This window comes from Balaenoptera borealis, assembly GCF_965194805.1.
Source record: "Balaenoptera borealis genome assembly, chromosome: 20".
Lineage (NCBI taxonomy): Eukaryota > Metazoa > Chordata > Mammalia > Artiodactyla > Balaenopteridae > Balaenoptera > Balaenoptera borealis.
In genome coordinates, this window is record NC_138879.1 from 60,503,180 (window position 1) to 60,519,034 (window position 15,855).

Sequence of the window (15,855 nt, forward strand, 5' to 3'; positions counted from 1 at the left end):
ACAGCTGTCCCCTCCCCGGAGGTCACGTGGGTGTGGCTGGGCAGCAAGGGCTTCTTTCCTGTACCTGCAGTAAGGTCCCCAGAGCCCTCCACTCCCCTCCCCTCCATTACAACCCTCTCCCCCAGAGCCTGGCCCCTCTCCCAGCAGAATCTGGTCAGAATCCACGGGCTGCAGAATTCCAAAACAATCGTTGTATCTTTATTGACTTTTTTTTTTTTCTGAATGCAATGACTGTTTTTTTTACTCTTAAGGAAAATAAACATCTTTTAGAAACAGCTCGATACACACAATCTTCAGTGTGAAGCAATATACTAATAAGAACACTAGTCGTCTTAACATTTACAGTCTTCATATATATTATATATATGTATATGTATACATATATATACACTATATAACGAGGCCAGATATAATACACACGTTCACCGTTTTACAGTTATATGTACAGGAAGTTGCTAGGGCGGCCCCGGGCTGGGGCTGCGTCAGGCCTATCGAAGCGTGGACAGAGCTGAGGACACGGACGGACAGGCGGACGAACTCGCGGGCACTGGCCCGGGCGGTGGTGGCTGCTTGGGGAGGGAGGCAGCGCCGGAGCCCCCTTCCCGGCAAGGGCCCCGTGCTGAGGGGCACACGACGCACGGCGGCGACACACGGGAGAAGCGAGCATGTTCCCAACATATATACATTCTATGTGACATATATATAGAGGGGCACACAGGTGTGGACATGGATCTAGCGCTGTCTCCGCTCCCGTGCGAGTGGCGCTGCGGCCCCCGGAGACGGTGGTCGTGCAGAGGGTCGGTCATGCGTCTGCCGGGGGTGCGCTCTGGTCGCGACTTTTACTTTTGCGCTCCCAGGCTGGGCTCCGGGGACGGGGCAGACTGGAAGGGGGACGAGCAGAAGCCAGCGGGGGCCAGTCCGGCCCACGCCCAGTGAGCCCGCATCCCCTGAGCACGGGCCCCAGGCCCCCGGCCCTCCCGACCCGCCAAGGCTGGGAGGGAAGGGCGCACAGCCTCCGGCCCCTCCTGCGCCGGACAGGCTTCGGCTCCCCCCGCCCCCAGCCGCGTTCCAGGAGAGACGTCCTGGAGGGGAGCCGGCCTCGGCCTCTTCGGACCCCACCCCACTCGCAGGGTGCCCAGCTGCGTGCCACTACCGACCACGTGGAATGTGTGCCAGGTCGTCCTGAAACTTCCAGGGGAGAAGCGTGTCCCCAGGCTAAAGGCCTCCCACCCACGCCGGAGCCTGGGTGTTCCAAGGAGTCTGGCCGCTCCGCGGGCTCCCCCTCTCCAAGCCTGGCCGGGGGATGGGGGCGAGAAGGCCCTGTGCCGTCCGGTTCCGGGAGCAGACGGATCCGGAACCTGTTTTCTTCCCGACCCGGGACCACTAGCTTCCGCCCGAGGAGGCCAGATCCAAGATCCGGGGTCCGGATCAAGGATCGGCTCTGGACCCGCGCCGGAAGCAGCGCAAAGGCCCGGGGGCTGCGCCGGCGGCTCCTCTCCTCGGCGGCGGCGGCGGCGGCGGGCGGCGGGCGGCGGGCGGCGGGCGGCGGGCGGCGGGCGGCGGGCGGGATCCGGCGGCTCCTCCGGCCGGGGGTGGATTACAATGGCAGCATCTGCGAGGAAGAGACGCGCAGCGCATTGCTGACTGCGGGGCACCTGCCGAGCGGTCAACTCCTCCAGACCCGCCCCTCAGCCCCGACCCCGCCCGCGCCTCCAGAGCGAGGCCCCACCTGCGGCTTTGCCTGTAGGCCGGTCCCCGTGCCCCGCCCCGCCCTGGGCTGGCCCCGCCTCCCGCACGTGCGGGGGTATATAAGTGGCCCGGGGCCTGTGCGTGCCGACCCGCCCCCGCCTGGTCCGCCCGGAGCCGGCAGCCCTGCGCCGGGGGCTCCTCTCCAGCCTGGGCCCCTCCAGGGGAGGCTCGCGGTCACCCACCTTATGTTTGGGGCATTTCAAAGAAAAGTTCTCTTCGATGAATATGCAACCTGTGAGCAAGAGAAGTTCGTGCGGTCAGAACGGCGTCTTGTCCGGCCGGGAGGGGGGCCCACCGCCCCGGACGCCCTCAGCTGCAGGGTTTTTTTTCAAAGAGTAAGTCAGCCTCTGCTTGAAATCCGACCCAATCCGAACTCCGTCAGCCCTCCAGCCCCGCTGTCCTATCTGTCCTTTACTCTCCTTTCCCCTCCCCCTGGAACCCCCTTTTATCATGGGGAAGCCTCTCCCCCTCGCCCTCCCCTGCTGTGCTTTGCTGGGCCACACTGGTCACTCCCTCCTGGTGGTCCGGTCCCAGCCCCTAGGTAGGTCTTGACACCCAGGGGGTGCTCAGTGAACGTGTGTTGACCAACTGGGACTGGGCCGTGTGGCCACAGGTCTGGATTCCAGCCCCAGCCACTTCTCTGAGCCTTGGTCCTCACATCTGTAAAATGGGCGTCCCGCCCACTGCTCCTGTGTGTCTGCTGTGGGCTTGTTCCCGTGGGGGCCTAGCCGGGCAGGCTGACCTGAGCACTGGGGCAGAGAGAGGAGGGGATGGAGGTCCCGGGTCTGAGTGAATCTTAGCAGGTACTGGAGTGCCCATGGCACTGTCCGCCCTGGGGGAGCAGAGAATGGCCGAGCAGGCCCCACTGCCCTGCCTGCTGCCACCTAGGGAGGCCCTGGCTTTTCCCCCTGGAGTCCCCTTGCGTCACCCCCTGCACCTCTTCTGGGCTCATCCCCCTCCCTCCCCTGCCTGTGGGCCGCTGTTCTGAAGAAACCCCAGACCCACAAGCAGCCAAGCCGGTCCTCGTAGCACTGGGGGTGGCTCTGCCGCGGCACCGGGACAGTGGCAGCTAGAGGCAGCGCAGGTGGGGAGCAGGGCTGGGTAGCCTCCAGAGCCGGGGTCTCAGACCTGGAAACTGCCGTAGGCCTGAGGCGGCTCATGTTTTCCCCCTCCCTACGCTCAAGTAAGCCCGAAGCCGTCCTGGGTCATACTCGGCAGAGCACTGGCCTGAACCCTGGCCCGCTGCACCCACGGGGCCCGCGCCCCGCGGGCCCTACAGTCAAGGGCTTGGGGCTCCGGAAGCAAAGAGTGGGGGGGTGGCACTTCCAGAGGCATCATGCTCAGCCGCCCCCAGTAGCCACTCTGGACGTGGGGAGGGAGGGCCAGTCACCCACCCCCGGCCCCTCTCCTGGTGTCTGCACTTGGGGAGCCAGGGCCCAGCTGACAAAGTGGCCCGGGGCCTGGTGCTCGCTTTACTAGCTCCAACGTGGGCTGCCTAACAGAGGGCGCAGGGTCAGTGGGCCTGGGCAGCTCTGTTGCCCCGCGGTCTGAGGGCCCGGCCCAGACCCCTGGAGAGCCCCACGGAGAACCGCACTTCCAGACCAGGGTCAGGCCGGTGCAAGGTGCTGACCAGGGGCTGGGTGCCTGCCGGGAGCTCCTGCCTGCCCAGCTCACTCCCTGGCTTCCCCCCGCCCCCCCCTGCTGCCTGGAGCCGGGTCCCCCTCCCCTCTGGCTGCTAGGCTCACTAGTTCTGCCCCCTTCTCTGGCCACTGGACCCCCTCCATGCCCCTCCCCCACACCGCCCCCTCCGGGCTCTGCCAAACCCTCCACCCCTTAGGCAGATGCCTCAAGTTCAACCCCAAAGGGAGCTGCACGTGTGGGGATTAACCACCCCCCCACCCAGCCTTGCGCAGCCCCTCTGTGAAGGAGAGAGGGGGCTGCCCAGCTGGGCCTGCTGGAGTGGGGAGACCATGCAGAGCAGAGAGGAGCTGGCCCAGCTGGGGCCCCAGCTCGTCTGGGTCCACCAGCCTCAGCTGAGCTGCTGGCTGACCACGGCCACCTGGGTGAGCTCAGCCTGGCATGCGGCAGGGCCCACCGGCCCCCACGCACCCTCCTGAGACATGCTGGAGTCTGGGCCTGGAAGGTCCGGTGGCTAATACACTAGCGGCACAGCCTGCCCTGCCTCGGGCCTGCTCGCTGGCCTGGGGACGCTGGCCGCCTCCCTCTCCCCCCTCCTCCCAGCATGGCCCTGCTTCCTGTGCTTGCAAAGCCTCTGAGGCACAGGCTCCATCTGCACCCACAGCCCCTCTCCCCGGAATTCAGGGCTCCGTCACAGCTCTGCTCAGGCCGGCATCTCATCTGCCTCCTGCGGCCCTACAGAGAGCCCTCCTATATGGGAAGTCCCTCAAAGACATCACTGGAAACAGTTTGTATCGCTCCAAGCCTGGTATATATGTCTCACCACAAGCCAGCTCCTGCCCACCTCCCTTGACCTCTTGAGGACTGGCTCCAATGTCACCTCCTCCTAGAAGCCCTCCTGGATTCCCTCCCAACTCAGGATGGATCTCTCCCTCAGCACACAGTCTCTCTTTGTCTGGTCTCCATAACTTTAGGCAAGGATCAAGGTTTTCCTGTCTGTCCCACTGAGACATGAGCCCCCCAGGAGGCTGGGAAGCTGCAACACCGGAGGGGACAGCGCACAGGACGTGAAGCCGGCCAGACAGTGAGTCGCCCCCCGGCCCTGTTCCTGCAGCGCTGTGGCCACGGGTAAGGCAGCCTCTCTGTGAAGGTGCCGCTGGGGACAGTGCGAGGCCTGGCGTGGGGCCGGCAGAGCGCAGGCGCGAACCTAATCACTGCGGGAGGAGAGCTGCAGCCTGCGGCACCTGTTCCTGGAGGTCAGGCCCTGGGTCTGGTGAAGTGGCGGAGTCCACGTTAAAATCCGGTTCCCACGGCCCTCAGGGCAGGGTGTGGAGCCAGAGCAGCCCCCTGTCCTGCTCCAGCGGGCTCCCTCCCTGAGGTGCTAGCGCCTCAGCCCTCGCCAAGGAACCGTCACTGCTCAGTCCCGTGTGTGCTCCTGGGGGCGGCTCGGTGCGGGCTGATGCCAGGAGCTGGCTGGCATTCAGGTGGGAAGAGGGGTCCCCGGGCGGTGGGAGCAGGGAGGGTCCTGCCGGGAGATGCCTCTGCCCTGTCGTCGTGCGACAGGGTCGCGATAACCTCCCCCTCTTCCAGCGCAGCAGGGGGCGGGGGACAGGGATCGCGGGGGCTGCCCCCCAAATCGGACCGGGGCTGCCCCCCAAATCGGACCGGGGCTATCCTTTCCGGGCCATGCTTGTGATCTCACTCCCTGCTCCAGACAGCTGCAGAAAAGACATGACTGTAACCTCCGCTTCACAGGTGGGGGACCGAGTGCAGAGACATCGGTGGACTCACCCAGTCCACACCTGAAGCATGCCACCAGGATCGGGGGCTCCGGGCTCTCTGGCCCAGGCCGTCAGTGTGCCACCTGCCTGGTGATGGTAGGTGCTCGATAAATGCCCTCGGGTCAAGTGAGCGAGGGAGTGGAGAGAACGGGGCAGGTGCAGGAGGGCCTGGTCCTGACTCCAGGGCCCACCGTCCTGCTTAAACCTTCCACCGCTGTGCCGTGGAGCCAGGGGGAGTCTGTCTTGAACTTCCTCTCCTTCCGTCTCACTCAGTTTTTGTTACTGAACTATCTTTTCTCCTTTTTCTCCAAGCCAGTGAACTCCTATTCAGCCTTTTTCCAAGGCCCAGCTCAGTAGCCCTGCTCTTGGAGGCCTGAGACCCTCCCCAGCTGTAGGCACCCCTCGGCAATGGCAGCTCACATGCAGCTTTCCACTTTGTAGTTTGTGTTTCTGGACACTCCTCCAGCAGGTGGCTGGGGACTGATGTGTCTCCTTGTCACCAGCACTGCCCAGCACAGGGCCCAGCCCAGAGACACGAGAAGGTAAAGAATTGCTGGGGCAGGAGAAGAGGGAAGCCAGTGGGTCAAGTGGGGCCAGTTCAAGGAGCTGTGCCTGTGTCCCCCGACCTTCAGTCCCCTCGGGCTGGCTCTTACCCGCATCGCTGGCACACGGGTAATGGTAGGTGTGGATGCATCCTTTGTGGCAGCACCCGATGGTGGCCCCGGCTTCTTGGCAGCTGGAACAAGTCTGGCGAGGAGAGAGGGAAGACAGGTGAGTCTGCAGCCGAGGGGCCCAGCCCCCACCCCTTCCTCCCAGGGGGCCCTGGAAAGGCAGCTGGAGGGAGGCTCAGAACGGACGTCCACAGGGTTGGCTCTGTGGCAGCCGCCGGCCTGGCACCTTGGGTGGGCGGAGCTCTTGGGGCGGGAAAACAACCATCCTGTGGGTAAGCCTCGGCATCCCGCAGGCCCGGGCGAGCCCTGGCTCAGCCAGCGTGCACCGCGTGACCTCAGCCAAGCAACTCAGCTCTTCCAGCCTCTTCCGTACAATGGGGACAGCGCCTGCCTTATGGGACAGTCGTGAAGATTAAATGAGCAACTCCGTGTGCCCAGTGGATGCCCACGCACAGGGCCAGTCACCGCCCGGCTGTGCCCTCGCCTGCCAGCTCCTCCCCACAGCCTCCGGGTGGGCAGCTTTCATGGACGCCACTTCACTCCAGGTGAAGGTGATAAGTATAGTTTCCTACCCTTTCTGGGGGCGCAGAACAAGCACTGGACCCAGAGTCGGATGCCTCTACTCTCGGAGAGGCCGTTCACCCCCTGCCCAGGACCCAGGAGGAGGAAACAGCCGGCGTCTGAACGCGGGGTTCATGTAAACCCTAGGCCGGCCGGCACGGCAGCTTGCCCACTCAGCCTCTCAAAAGCCAAAACCGTGGTCTGAGCCTGGGGGCTACCCCAGGTTGGGCCCAGCTGCCTGCAGGGGGACGTGCCAGGACAGGATGGCCATGCCATGAAGCCCCTTGGAAGCAAAACCTGAGGCCTGGGGAGGGGCAGGCTGGTCCCCACATCCCGCAGACCCCCTGTGCAGCGGGGGAGTGAGGTTCGGGAGGGGGAAGGGAGGGGAGGGGAGGGGTGCAGGCCCCCGCCCAGAGGCTAAGCCACTGAAACCAGTAACTGCAGTTCGTGACACACCAGGCACATGTGGAGGCCGCCTCCTCAGAACACCCCGATGGCGTCAGCATGACTTTATTTTATACAGGTGAGGGATAAGAGCTCAGAAAAGCCGAGTAACTTGCCCGAGGGCACACAGCTCAAGAGAAGCTGGACGGGCTTTGAGCTCAGCAACCCAGCTGGGGCACAAGCTGGTGGTCATGGTGCCTCACTGCTCGGGGTGGGGGGCAGGGATGGGCTCCTTCCCACGCCGGGGACTGATGGGGACCCCACCCCCAGCAGGTGGGAGGCCAGGGATGAGTCTTCTCCCACCCTTCCTGGGCCTAGCCTGAGAAACGCCTGGGAATGCTCCTTCTGGAGCTGAGCTGGGGTGGGAGCTACAGAATGGGGGCTGGGGGTCGGTCTGGAACATTCATTGCCTCTGGATGGCAGTTTCCTTCTGGTCAGCACTGAGCCTCCTAGGGCTCTGGGGCAAAGGTGTGATGGGGCAGGAGTGGCCCCCACACTGGGCCCAAGTGTCCCACCCACAGTGGCCCTTGATGGCTAAACAGCGACAGTGGGCTCCTCTGGTGACGGCCTCACGTCACCCCGCCTGCACCGAAGCCCCCAAACCCTTGAGACAGGCATTTTAGATGTGGAGAAACGGAGGTACGGAGAGGCCTCGGGCCCTTCCGACCCCAGCACCCACGTTCTGAGGTGTTCCCCTGGGTGGGTGATGGGGGGCCTGGGAGTTTGTGGGGAGAGGTAGCCTCTGGGCAGACTAGGAAACTGAGGTCCCTGGAGGTGGGCACAGCACGGCTCAGGGCAGGCAGGTGCGTAGGGGCCCCCAGGAAGGGACACGGAAGGAAGAGGGGAGCCCCCGAGGGCCTGCGCAGAAGTTCTGTTCGTGCAGAGAGCAGGGTGCTGATGGGGGTGAAGGCAGGGGTCCGGCCGTCCCCGCAGCCCCACCCTGCTGACGCGCTTCGGCGCCCCGAGGCTCCCGGAGGACGGTGACTTGCTGGGGTCACGGAATTGGCTCTTGGGGCAGAGCTGGGATTGGAACCGGGGTCTGCCTGACTCCAAGGCTGCACGCTACCACCGAGCTCCGAGGCAGAAAGGGCCTCGGCGGGCGGGCGGCCCACGGAGGTCTGGGCTGGTCAGTGGGTAGGGGCTGCACCATGAGCTGGGAAGCCCCAGACCCCGCCCGTCTTTTCCGGGTGGCCTCCAGGTGCGGGCGCTGCTTTAACGAGCCCCTCTGAGGCTGGCCAGGCTGCCAGCCCCCGCCTGGCCTGAGGCCACCTCTCTGGCAGGGCGGCCGCTGACCACCCCTGTTCTGACCTTCCCAGGGATGCTCCCAGGGTGGGAGGCCGCTGGACCATTTTTGGAGGATGGCACAGCGGGCAGAGATGGGGCGACCGGGCCAATTTCCAGCTCCGTTATGTAACAGCCGCGTGACGCCAGGAAACCACAAGGCCACTTGGACCCCCGGCTTCCTCCACAGGCCAATAGGAGGTTGGTGCAGTGAGGTGAGACCAAAGCGCCTGGAACAGGTGACCTGGTAAAGAGGGGGTTGGCCCCCTGCGCTCGGACAAGGTGCAGAAGCAGTGCAGGCCGGCAGAGCGGGCCGGGGACACTTTCGGGAGGCCGCAGGTGGCCGCCAGCTGGCCTGGTGATCTGAGCGTTTGGTATTATCTTTTAATGGCGGGAGACACCTGAACCTATTTCAGAGCCGCTGGGAAGGAGGCAGATGATGAGGGAGAGAAGCAGACACACAGGAGGGAGGGGAGGAGACCAGAGGCGGTAAGGGTGAGGGCTCCAGGTCTTGGGGCTGCTGTCAGGCTGGAGGACCCGGCATGGAGAGGGTCAGGCGCCGGAAACAGGGAGGTGTGGGCAGCCCAGTGGCACCCCCCAGCCCAGCACAGGGCTGCTCCTCGTGGCGGGGGGGGGGGGTACCCAGAGGGAACAGGTGGGACGGGCACAGGGCGGTGGGCAGGAGCACGGGCCGCAGGAGAGAGTGCTGAGTCCCACCCCACCCCTGGGCAGCAGGGAGTGAGGGGATTGGGGGTCCCCGCGGTGATCGGAGTAATGGTCACACTGCTGAGACGACATGCTAGTGTCATCCGGCTGGCCGCCGCTGTCACTGGCCCCAGGAGATAGTCACGGAGCACGTGGACGGGCCAGGCACGGCTGTAATAACTTTATGGGTGTGAACACACATAATCCTCAGGGCCCCTCCACAGGGGACTATCATGCCCACTTTAGAGATAAGAAAACGGAGGCACAGAGAGGTTAGGTTATATTCTTGGAGACACACAGCGAGGGGCAGCGCTGGGACCTAAACCAAGCCCTCGGCGACTGCAGTTCCTCAGGGACGTTTTGGGGCCTCGCAGGAGAGGTTCCTGGACCGCCCTGCCCCGAAGGGCTCACGATCCAGCCAGCTGTTGCTGGAAAGGCTCTTCCCCCGCAGGCCCCGCTGCACCTCAGAGGCCACGGAGGCAGCCCCCGGATGTGCAGTTCTGGGGCCTGAGCATCTCAGCGGATGAGGTGAGCAGGGGTGCTGGGGGGCTTGGGTGGGGTGTGCTGCAGCCGGAAGCGGCCGAGGGCGTGTGTGGCGGGTGCGGGGCCGAGCAGGCAGTAAGGGCCACAGTGGGAGGTCTGGGGCGGGGGTGGGCGGGTGCGTCCTGCCTCAGCCTGGAGAATGCCTCCGCGCTCCGGCTGAGCTCCCCACGTATTCACTTGTGATTGTGGTATGTTTGGGCCAGACTGTAGCATTAGAGAATAGAGAAATGGCCTGCCTGCCTGCAGAACCCGAGGTCCCCACCCGGCTGGGCTGGCCTCTTACCATGTCCACGGCCACCTTCATGGCCTCCTGCAGCCCAAAGAGCTTCCCGGCCACCAGGTAGACCCCGCCCGTCCACACGGCACAGGCCTCGTGCACCCAGTGCTCCTGCGTGTCCCCGCCAGGCTCTGCCGGCGGCTCCTTGCTGCACTCGTGCTTGCGGCTCCTGTCAGCTGGGGCTGTCTCTTCACCACCTTCCCCCCGACCGTCACAGCAGTAGCAACTCTGCAGCCGCCGAGACAGGCCCCGGGCGCTGGTGCGCAGGGAGCCCTGCTTGGCCGGATCGGCTGGGCCGTCAGGCCTGGGGGGCTTCCCGGTGGTGGTGGCGGTGGCGGCGGCGGCGGCGGCGGCAGCTGGGCACTCGAGGCCTTTGAGTGTCCTCTCAAGAGGCAGCGAGGCCTCCTCGCAGGTGCCCTCTGGCCGCACCTTCTCCTTGAGTTTTGGCTTCTTTTTGGGGAGGCAGTGTCCGGGGTAGTAGGGCCCACAGAGGTCCCCGAGGTCCTTGAAGTTGGCCGGGTTTTGGCAGAGGCAGCAAACAAGGCAAGAGGTACTCAGGGCCTTGGAGACCACGGGCCCCAGGTGCATGGTGGAGGAGAGGGGCAGGGAGGGCCGAGGCTGCAGGATGGAGCCTCCAGGGAGCGTGGCTAGGGAGGCCCCGGCCGCGTCCAAGGAGAAGGAGCAAGAGGATGAAGAGGAGGAGGAAGGCTTCCTGTGGGGCTTGGGCTCCTCTCCGGGGGAGTTGACAACAGTGCATACAGTGGTGAACGCATCCCGCTTCTCCACCCGCACGAAGGGCGAGAAGGCGGGGGTGCGGCTGTCTGCTCGCAGCCGCTTGCAGGAGGAAATGTATTTGAGGCGGATTTCAGGCTCTGCGGGATCCAGGGGCAGCACCTGCTGCTGCCGCCGCCGCTTGGCACGCCCCTTACAGGGTGAGGTGGTGGCGTTCTTGGCCCGGCCCCGCGTCAGGCGCTTCCGCTTGGAATAGCTGCTGTAGTTGGCGTGGCCAGGCTGCTTCTGTGCCCTCACCTGGGGCTGGCAGGGCCGGCCCTCAGGGGGCTGGGAGGCCAGCCCCAGCTCCTCCGTCTTTGGCTTCTTGCCGCCTCCGCCAGAGCTGTCCTCGCTGGCCCCCTGCATGCTGCTGGCCGTCAGGAGCAGAGCTGGGCCGAGATGAGGCCTCTTCTCCAGGGAGCCTCTGGGGAGTCCGAGGGCTCCAACCCTGCCTTTCCGGCTTCTCTTCTTAGGTGCCAGGGCAGTGCCCCCAGGCAGTAGGCCCTCTGGGGACGTGAAGGCCTCAGTTTTGAAACCGTCGGTCGAGGACAGTTTCTTACTGTTCACGAGTTTGCCTTTTAAGGATCTGTTGGTTGGATTTCTGCATAACGGATCAGCCCCCAAAGCTGCTGGGAACTTCTGCCCAGTGCTCACGTTTAAGAGACCTTCTTCTGCCCCCAGCGGGCTGCCCCCTGCGCTCTTGAGCCCACGGTCCTTCTCGGGGAGGGATGGGCTCACAGGACTCCCGGGAAGGGCCCCTGGTGCTCTGCACGCGAACTTTTTCAGGCTGGGTGAGGTGATCTTCTGCACGATGGCCTCCAGCTTCAGGCCCCGGCCTTTCCGGGGGGGCAGCACCTTGGTCTTCATGGCCCCCTGGACGGACGCCCGTGAGGCCAGCTTCAGGCTGGCGTCAGGGGTCTCCGGGGGCGGCGGCTTTGCCGTGGGCTCACTGTTGCCCTTGGTGGGCTTGGCCTTCTTGGGAGACGTCATCCTCTTGAAGAGGGTGGGAGAGCCCTCGGCCCCCTCCTCCTTCGTGTCCCCGCCGGTGCTGCCGCTGCGTAAGACCAGGTTGCGCTTCTTGGTGGGGACAGGTGCCATGAAGGCCGACTTCCTCTTGAGGGCGTGGAGGGGCCGATCGGAGAGCTTGCCGCCTGCACCAGGCTTGGGGACCCTCGCCCGTTGGCCCGCCCTGCCCTCCTTCTGGGGGCTACCGGCGACCTTGAACGTGGCGGGCAGGTGGTTGTTGGCGAGGAGCTTCTTGGTGGCGCGGCAGTTGGGGAGCCGGCTCTCCGAGGCCCGCCGCCGCTTGCAGTGGAAGGCCTCCTGGGTCCTGGTGCGGGACCGGAGGATCATCGAGCGCTGGTCTTTGCCTGGTGCATCCGGCGAGTCTGTCTCCTTGGTCTTGGAGCCCATGGGGCTACTGTCGGAGGCCACGGGCAGGGCGGCCGGGTTGCTGGGGCTGGATGCGGCCTTGGGGGAGGGCTTCCCCACCCGCTTGCCCGACTTGAAGGCAGCTCGCTGCTTGCCTCCCAGCTTGTCTGGGGGGGCAGGGGTGGTGGGCAGGCCCGGGGGTCCGGGCGTGCGGGGCTCACTCAGGGCCGTGAAGGAGCGGGTGCACATCCTGGGGAGCCCTTCCGAGGTCCCCCTGCCTGGGGCCCCCGCCCCTTCCATCTGTCCCTGGGGGGGCCCCGTGCACGACTCAGGGAGCAGCAGGTCTTTGGGCAGCGCCGGGGCCCTGCACGGGGAGTCCTCGGCCTCGGGCAGCCCCCGGTGCACCCGCCGGCTCCGTAAGCTTTTGCCGCGAGGCACAGGCTCCTTCTTGGCGATGGGCGCCTCGGGCACAGCGGGCTTGTTCGGCTTCTGGGTCAGGGAGGCTTCCGGCGCCAGGGCGGTGGGATCCCCCGGAGCCAGCGCCCCCTCGGGCCCCTCCTCCCCTGGCTTCATGTGGGAGAGGGAGGACTCGAACCAGCTCTGGACCTTGGACTCGGTGCCCACGGTGGGGCCCAGCAGGATGACGGCCTCGCCAGAGAGGGCGCATGGGGAGCCCCAGCCGGCCTTGGGGTCCAGCACCGCCTCCACCTCCTCCTTGCCACACAGCAGCGGGGCCTTGGGCGACAGTGGCTCCTGCACGCCCGGCCTCTGCTCGGGGCTGCCCAGGAGCTCGCACAGAGACGAGTACTCCTCCGCCTCCAAGTCCTCCTTCCTGCCGGCGGGCGGCAGCAGCGGGAGGTCCCCGAAGTCGGCGGCGGAGCAGCAGTGCCGGCTGTCCTCCAGCCACCGGTCGGCCTTGCCCACCTCGGGACACTGCAGCAGCCCGCCCGCCGCCGCCTCCACCCCGCCCGCCGCCTCCTGCTGCTGGGAGTCCCGGGGCACCACGGCCTTCTCCCCCGAGGGCTGCTCCTCCTGGAAGCCCAGGCAGGCCGAAGAAGCCTCGTGGGCGTCCTCCTGGCCGACGCTGTCGGCGGCCTTCCCGCCCTGCTCCAGACCCTTGGCGAGCTCGCTGGGGTGCAGCCCCCACCGGGGACAGGCGTCCCCCAGGTTCTCCTCGGGCCAGGCGAAGGGGTTGGCGCCGTCCGCCGAGCTGGCGGTGGTCGTGTCTGGGAAGCAGTCGAAAGCTGCCGTGGCGGGGTCCGAGGCGGCGGCCCCCAGGGTGGGCTTGGCGCCAAAGGAGAGGGGACCAGTTGTCTTCTTGGGGTCAGGGGTGGCGAAGCCCACGGAGGGATCTTCGAACAGCCCCGGGCCAAAGTCCTTGGTGCCGCTGCCCTTTTCCAGCTGCAGGGCCTCGGGCAGGGCCTCCTGCTCCCCCGGCCGTGGCCACGCACCCTTGGCCACGGGGTCCAAGCAGGCGCTGTGGTTCTCCAGCGAGAAGGGTGGCTTGCTGGTGTCCTTGGCCAGGCCGGGCGCCTCGGCCCAGACCTTGTCGGCCTTCTCGCCGATGGCCTCCTGCAGCCCCAGGATCTCGGAGGCCAGGTCCTCCTGCGCCAGGGCGCTCAGCAGCAGACGCGGGCAGTCCCGCTCGCTGGCCACGAGCTTGGAGAAGCTGTCCAGCGGCAGGCCGCCGTGCAGGCTCTGGAAGGAGTCGTCGGACTTGGTAGACATGTCGTCGGGTGAAGTCACGGAGCAGGTGGACACGGACTCGGGCTTGGCCTTGGAGCCGCCGTGGACCCTGGCGGGGCTGCCGCGGGCCTGGCTGCAGTAGAGGAAGCCGCGCTCCAGCGGGTCCTCGGAGCCGCTCAGGTAGTCGGCCTCGGGCGGCTCGGCGTGCGTGGACTGGGGTGTGCTGCTCAGCGGCTCCGACAGCGGCGTGCCTGCCGGCTCGGCTGAGTAGCCACTGCCCTCGGGGCTGCAGTGCTGGCTTTTGTGCTGCTCTGGGGTCCGGGCCGCCAGGCTCTTGACGCCCTTCTTCTGGGGCACGGCCGCCTTGGAGAGCAGCAGCTGCTGCACGGTGTTGGAGATGTTCTCCACCTGCGAGGTCAGCGCCGTGAGGCTGTGCAGGCTGAGGTCCGACAGCAGGCTCTCGGGAAGCTTGTCCTTCTGCAGGGCCTTGCAGTTGGCGGCCTGGGCGTCCACGGAGCCGGCGGCGTCCGTCGGGGAGGGGTTGAGCAGGGGCATGAAGTGGCTGTGGTCCGCGAGACCGGCGGGGAAGGCTCCAGGGCCGAGCGGCTGCTGGTTGTAGGGAAAGTTCTCCAGGTTGGGCATCAGCGGCGACGGGGTGGAGCTGTAGGAAGGGGAGCGGCCCACGGAGCGAGCGGGCGAGTGGCTGGAGCCGGGGCTGAAGGTCTGGTAGTATTGCTCCGGGGTCCTGACGGCCGCGTCCGGCTGGCAGTAGCCTGGGCCTTGCTGCCCGTAGTGTTGGTACTTGGTGAGGTTTTGGTAGTGGAGGGCTTCCTGGGCGTGGTGGCGGCTCTGGAGGGCTTGCTGCTGCTGCTTCTGTGGCTCGTAGCTGAGGCGCCCAGGCTGGTAGGCGTGAAGGCTTGGGACCCGCTGGCCCGGGGCCAGGCCGGCGTTGGCGGTCAGCGGCCTGTCGTGGGGCTGGGTGGACGGGGCCGTGCAGCTCTTGTAGGAGTGGGCCCCCTGCCCGCCGCCCTGGCCGGGGGAGGAGTAGGTGGAGGAGACGGGGAAGGACTGGGAGTGCTGGGGGAAGTGGCTGCCCGGGGGGAAGGGCAGGGGCGAGGCGAGGTCGTTCTGGGGCTTCTGCCTTTGGAGCTTGGGGTACGCCAGGGGCTGCGGGGGCTGCGGCAGCTGCTGCTGGACGTGGAGGGTGTGAGTCCGAAAGGGCAGCTGGGCGCCCTGCTCTGGGTACTGCCGGGCGGGGGGCGCTGCTGTCTTTTTCATCAGGTTCTCGTCATATTTGCCCACCGCCCCTGGCAGGGGCTGCGGCTGCGGGGGTGGCGGCTGCGGTGCCCCCCAGGCCTGCAGGCCCTCCTCCCCCGAGTAGCGGCCGGGGTAGGGGCTGCCGTCCTGGACGGCGTAGCCCGCGAAGGACGGCCTCCCCTGCGGGGCCTGCGGAGAGGACAGGCCTTTGCTGGCGCGCGCCGCGGCGGGCGTGCCGGTGCCGCCCTCGTAGCTGGGGAAGGGCTGCGGGCCGTAATAGTCCTTGGTCAGCAGACGCTGCCGGTCGCAGCTCAGCCCAGCCTGACTCGGCTGCCGGTAATTCTCCAGGCGAGATGTCTCCTGTGAGGTCTGCTGGTAGGTCTGCTGTTTGCCATGGAAACCACACCTTTCTCGAAAAGACTGCATGACTCGGGCTGGTTATCTGTGAAAAGAGAAAGGGCGAGAGGGAGGGCGGGGCGGGGAGGGGCAGAGGGAGAGCGATTCAGACGAGCCATTTCCTCTCCCTCGGAGAGCCAGCCCCCCTCCCTGCCCTGCCCGCTCCCGCAGCCTCCCCACCAGCTGTGCACATATTGACAACTTCTGTGTCAGGGACGTGTGCTCTGTAATTCCCGCTCCGACAGGGATGGGTACAGGGAGGCCACCGAGGAGGGAGGTGCGACCCGGCTGCCCGGCGCCAGGTCACTGGGGAGCTGCCCCCCCCCCCGGCCGGCTCCCCCCTCCCTCCCCCACAGCCCTTCCCTGCCATTTCAAAATCATTTAGCAGGGCAATTCCCGCTCCCCTGGTCCCCTGGGGCTGCTGGATCCCGTAAGCTAGCCCCAGCGCAGCAGTGTTCAGGCGTGACCCAGCGTGCGGGGGGCTGGGGACAGCTTGCCCCTGCCCCAGAAGCCACTCACCAAGGCCTGGCGCGCGCGCGCGCGCACACGCGCACACACACACACACACACACACACACACAAACACACCTCCTCCATCACTGCCATGCCATCTGGAATCTGTCTGTTCCTTCCAGCAGACGCTGATTAGGGGCTGCCGAGCCACTGTAGGCATAAAATGTCCCCTCCTCGACTCCCAGGAACGCAGGACGGCGGCACCTGCCTC

General features: G+C 66.3%; 1 protein-coding gene across 5 annotated transcripts in view; it reads right to left on the minus strand.

Annotated features, from left to right (window-relative positions):
• Positions 1–169: 169 nt before the first annotated feature.
• The window catches only part of RAI1 (retinoic acid induced 1), a 107,332-nt gene continuing 91,646 nt past the window's right edge, over positions 170–15,855 (minus strand). For 4 of the 5 annotated variants that reach the window (XM_082373061.1, XM_082373057.1, XM_082373059.1 and 1 more), the window contains 4 exons: positions 9,657–15,177; positions 5,822–5,915; positions 1,932–1,981; positions 170–1,612 (listed from right to left, as the gene is read on the minus strand). In XM_082373061.1, coding sequence (XP_082229187.1) covers positions 1,598–1,612; positions 1,932–1,981; positions 5,822–5,915; positions 9,657–15,161 — 5,664 coding nt within the window. In that variant the 5' untranslated portion in view covers positions 15,162–15,177 and the 3' untranslated portion in view covers positions 170–1,597. Of the gene's footprint in view, positions 1,613–1,931; positions 1,982–5,821; positions 5,916–9,656; positions 15,178–15,719 lie in introns of all 5 variants that reach the window. The other variant, XM_082373060.1, reaches the window with a different exon arrangement.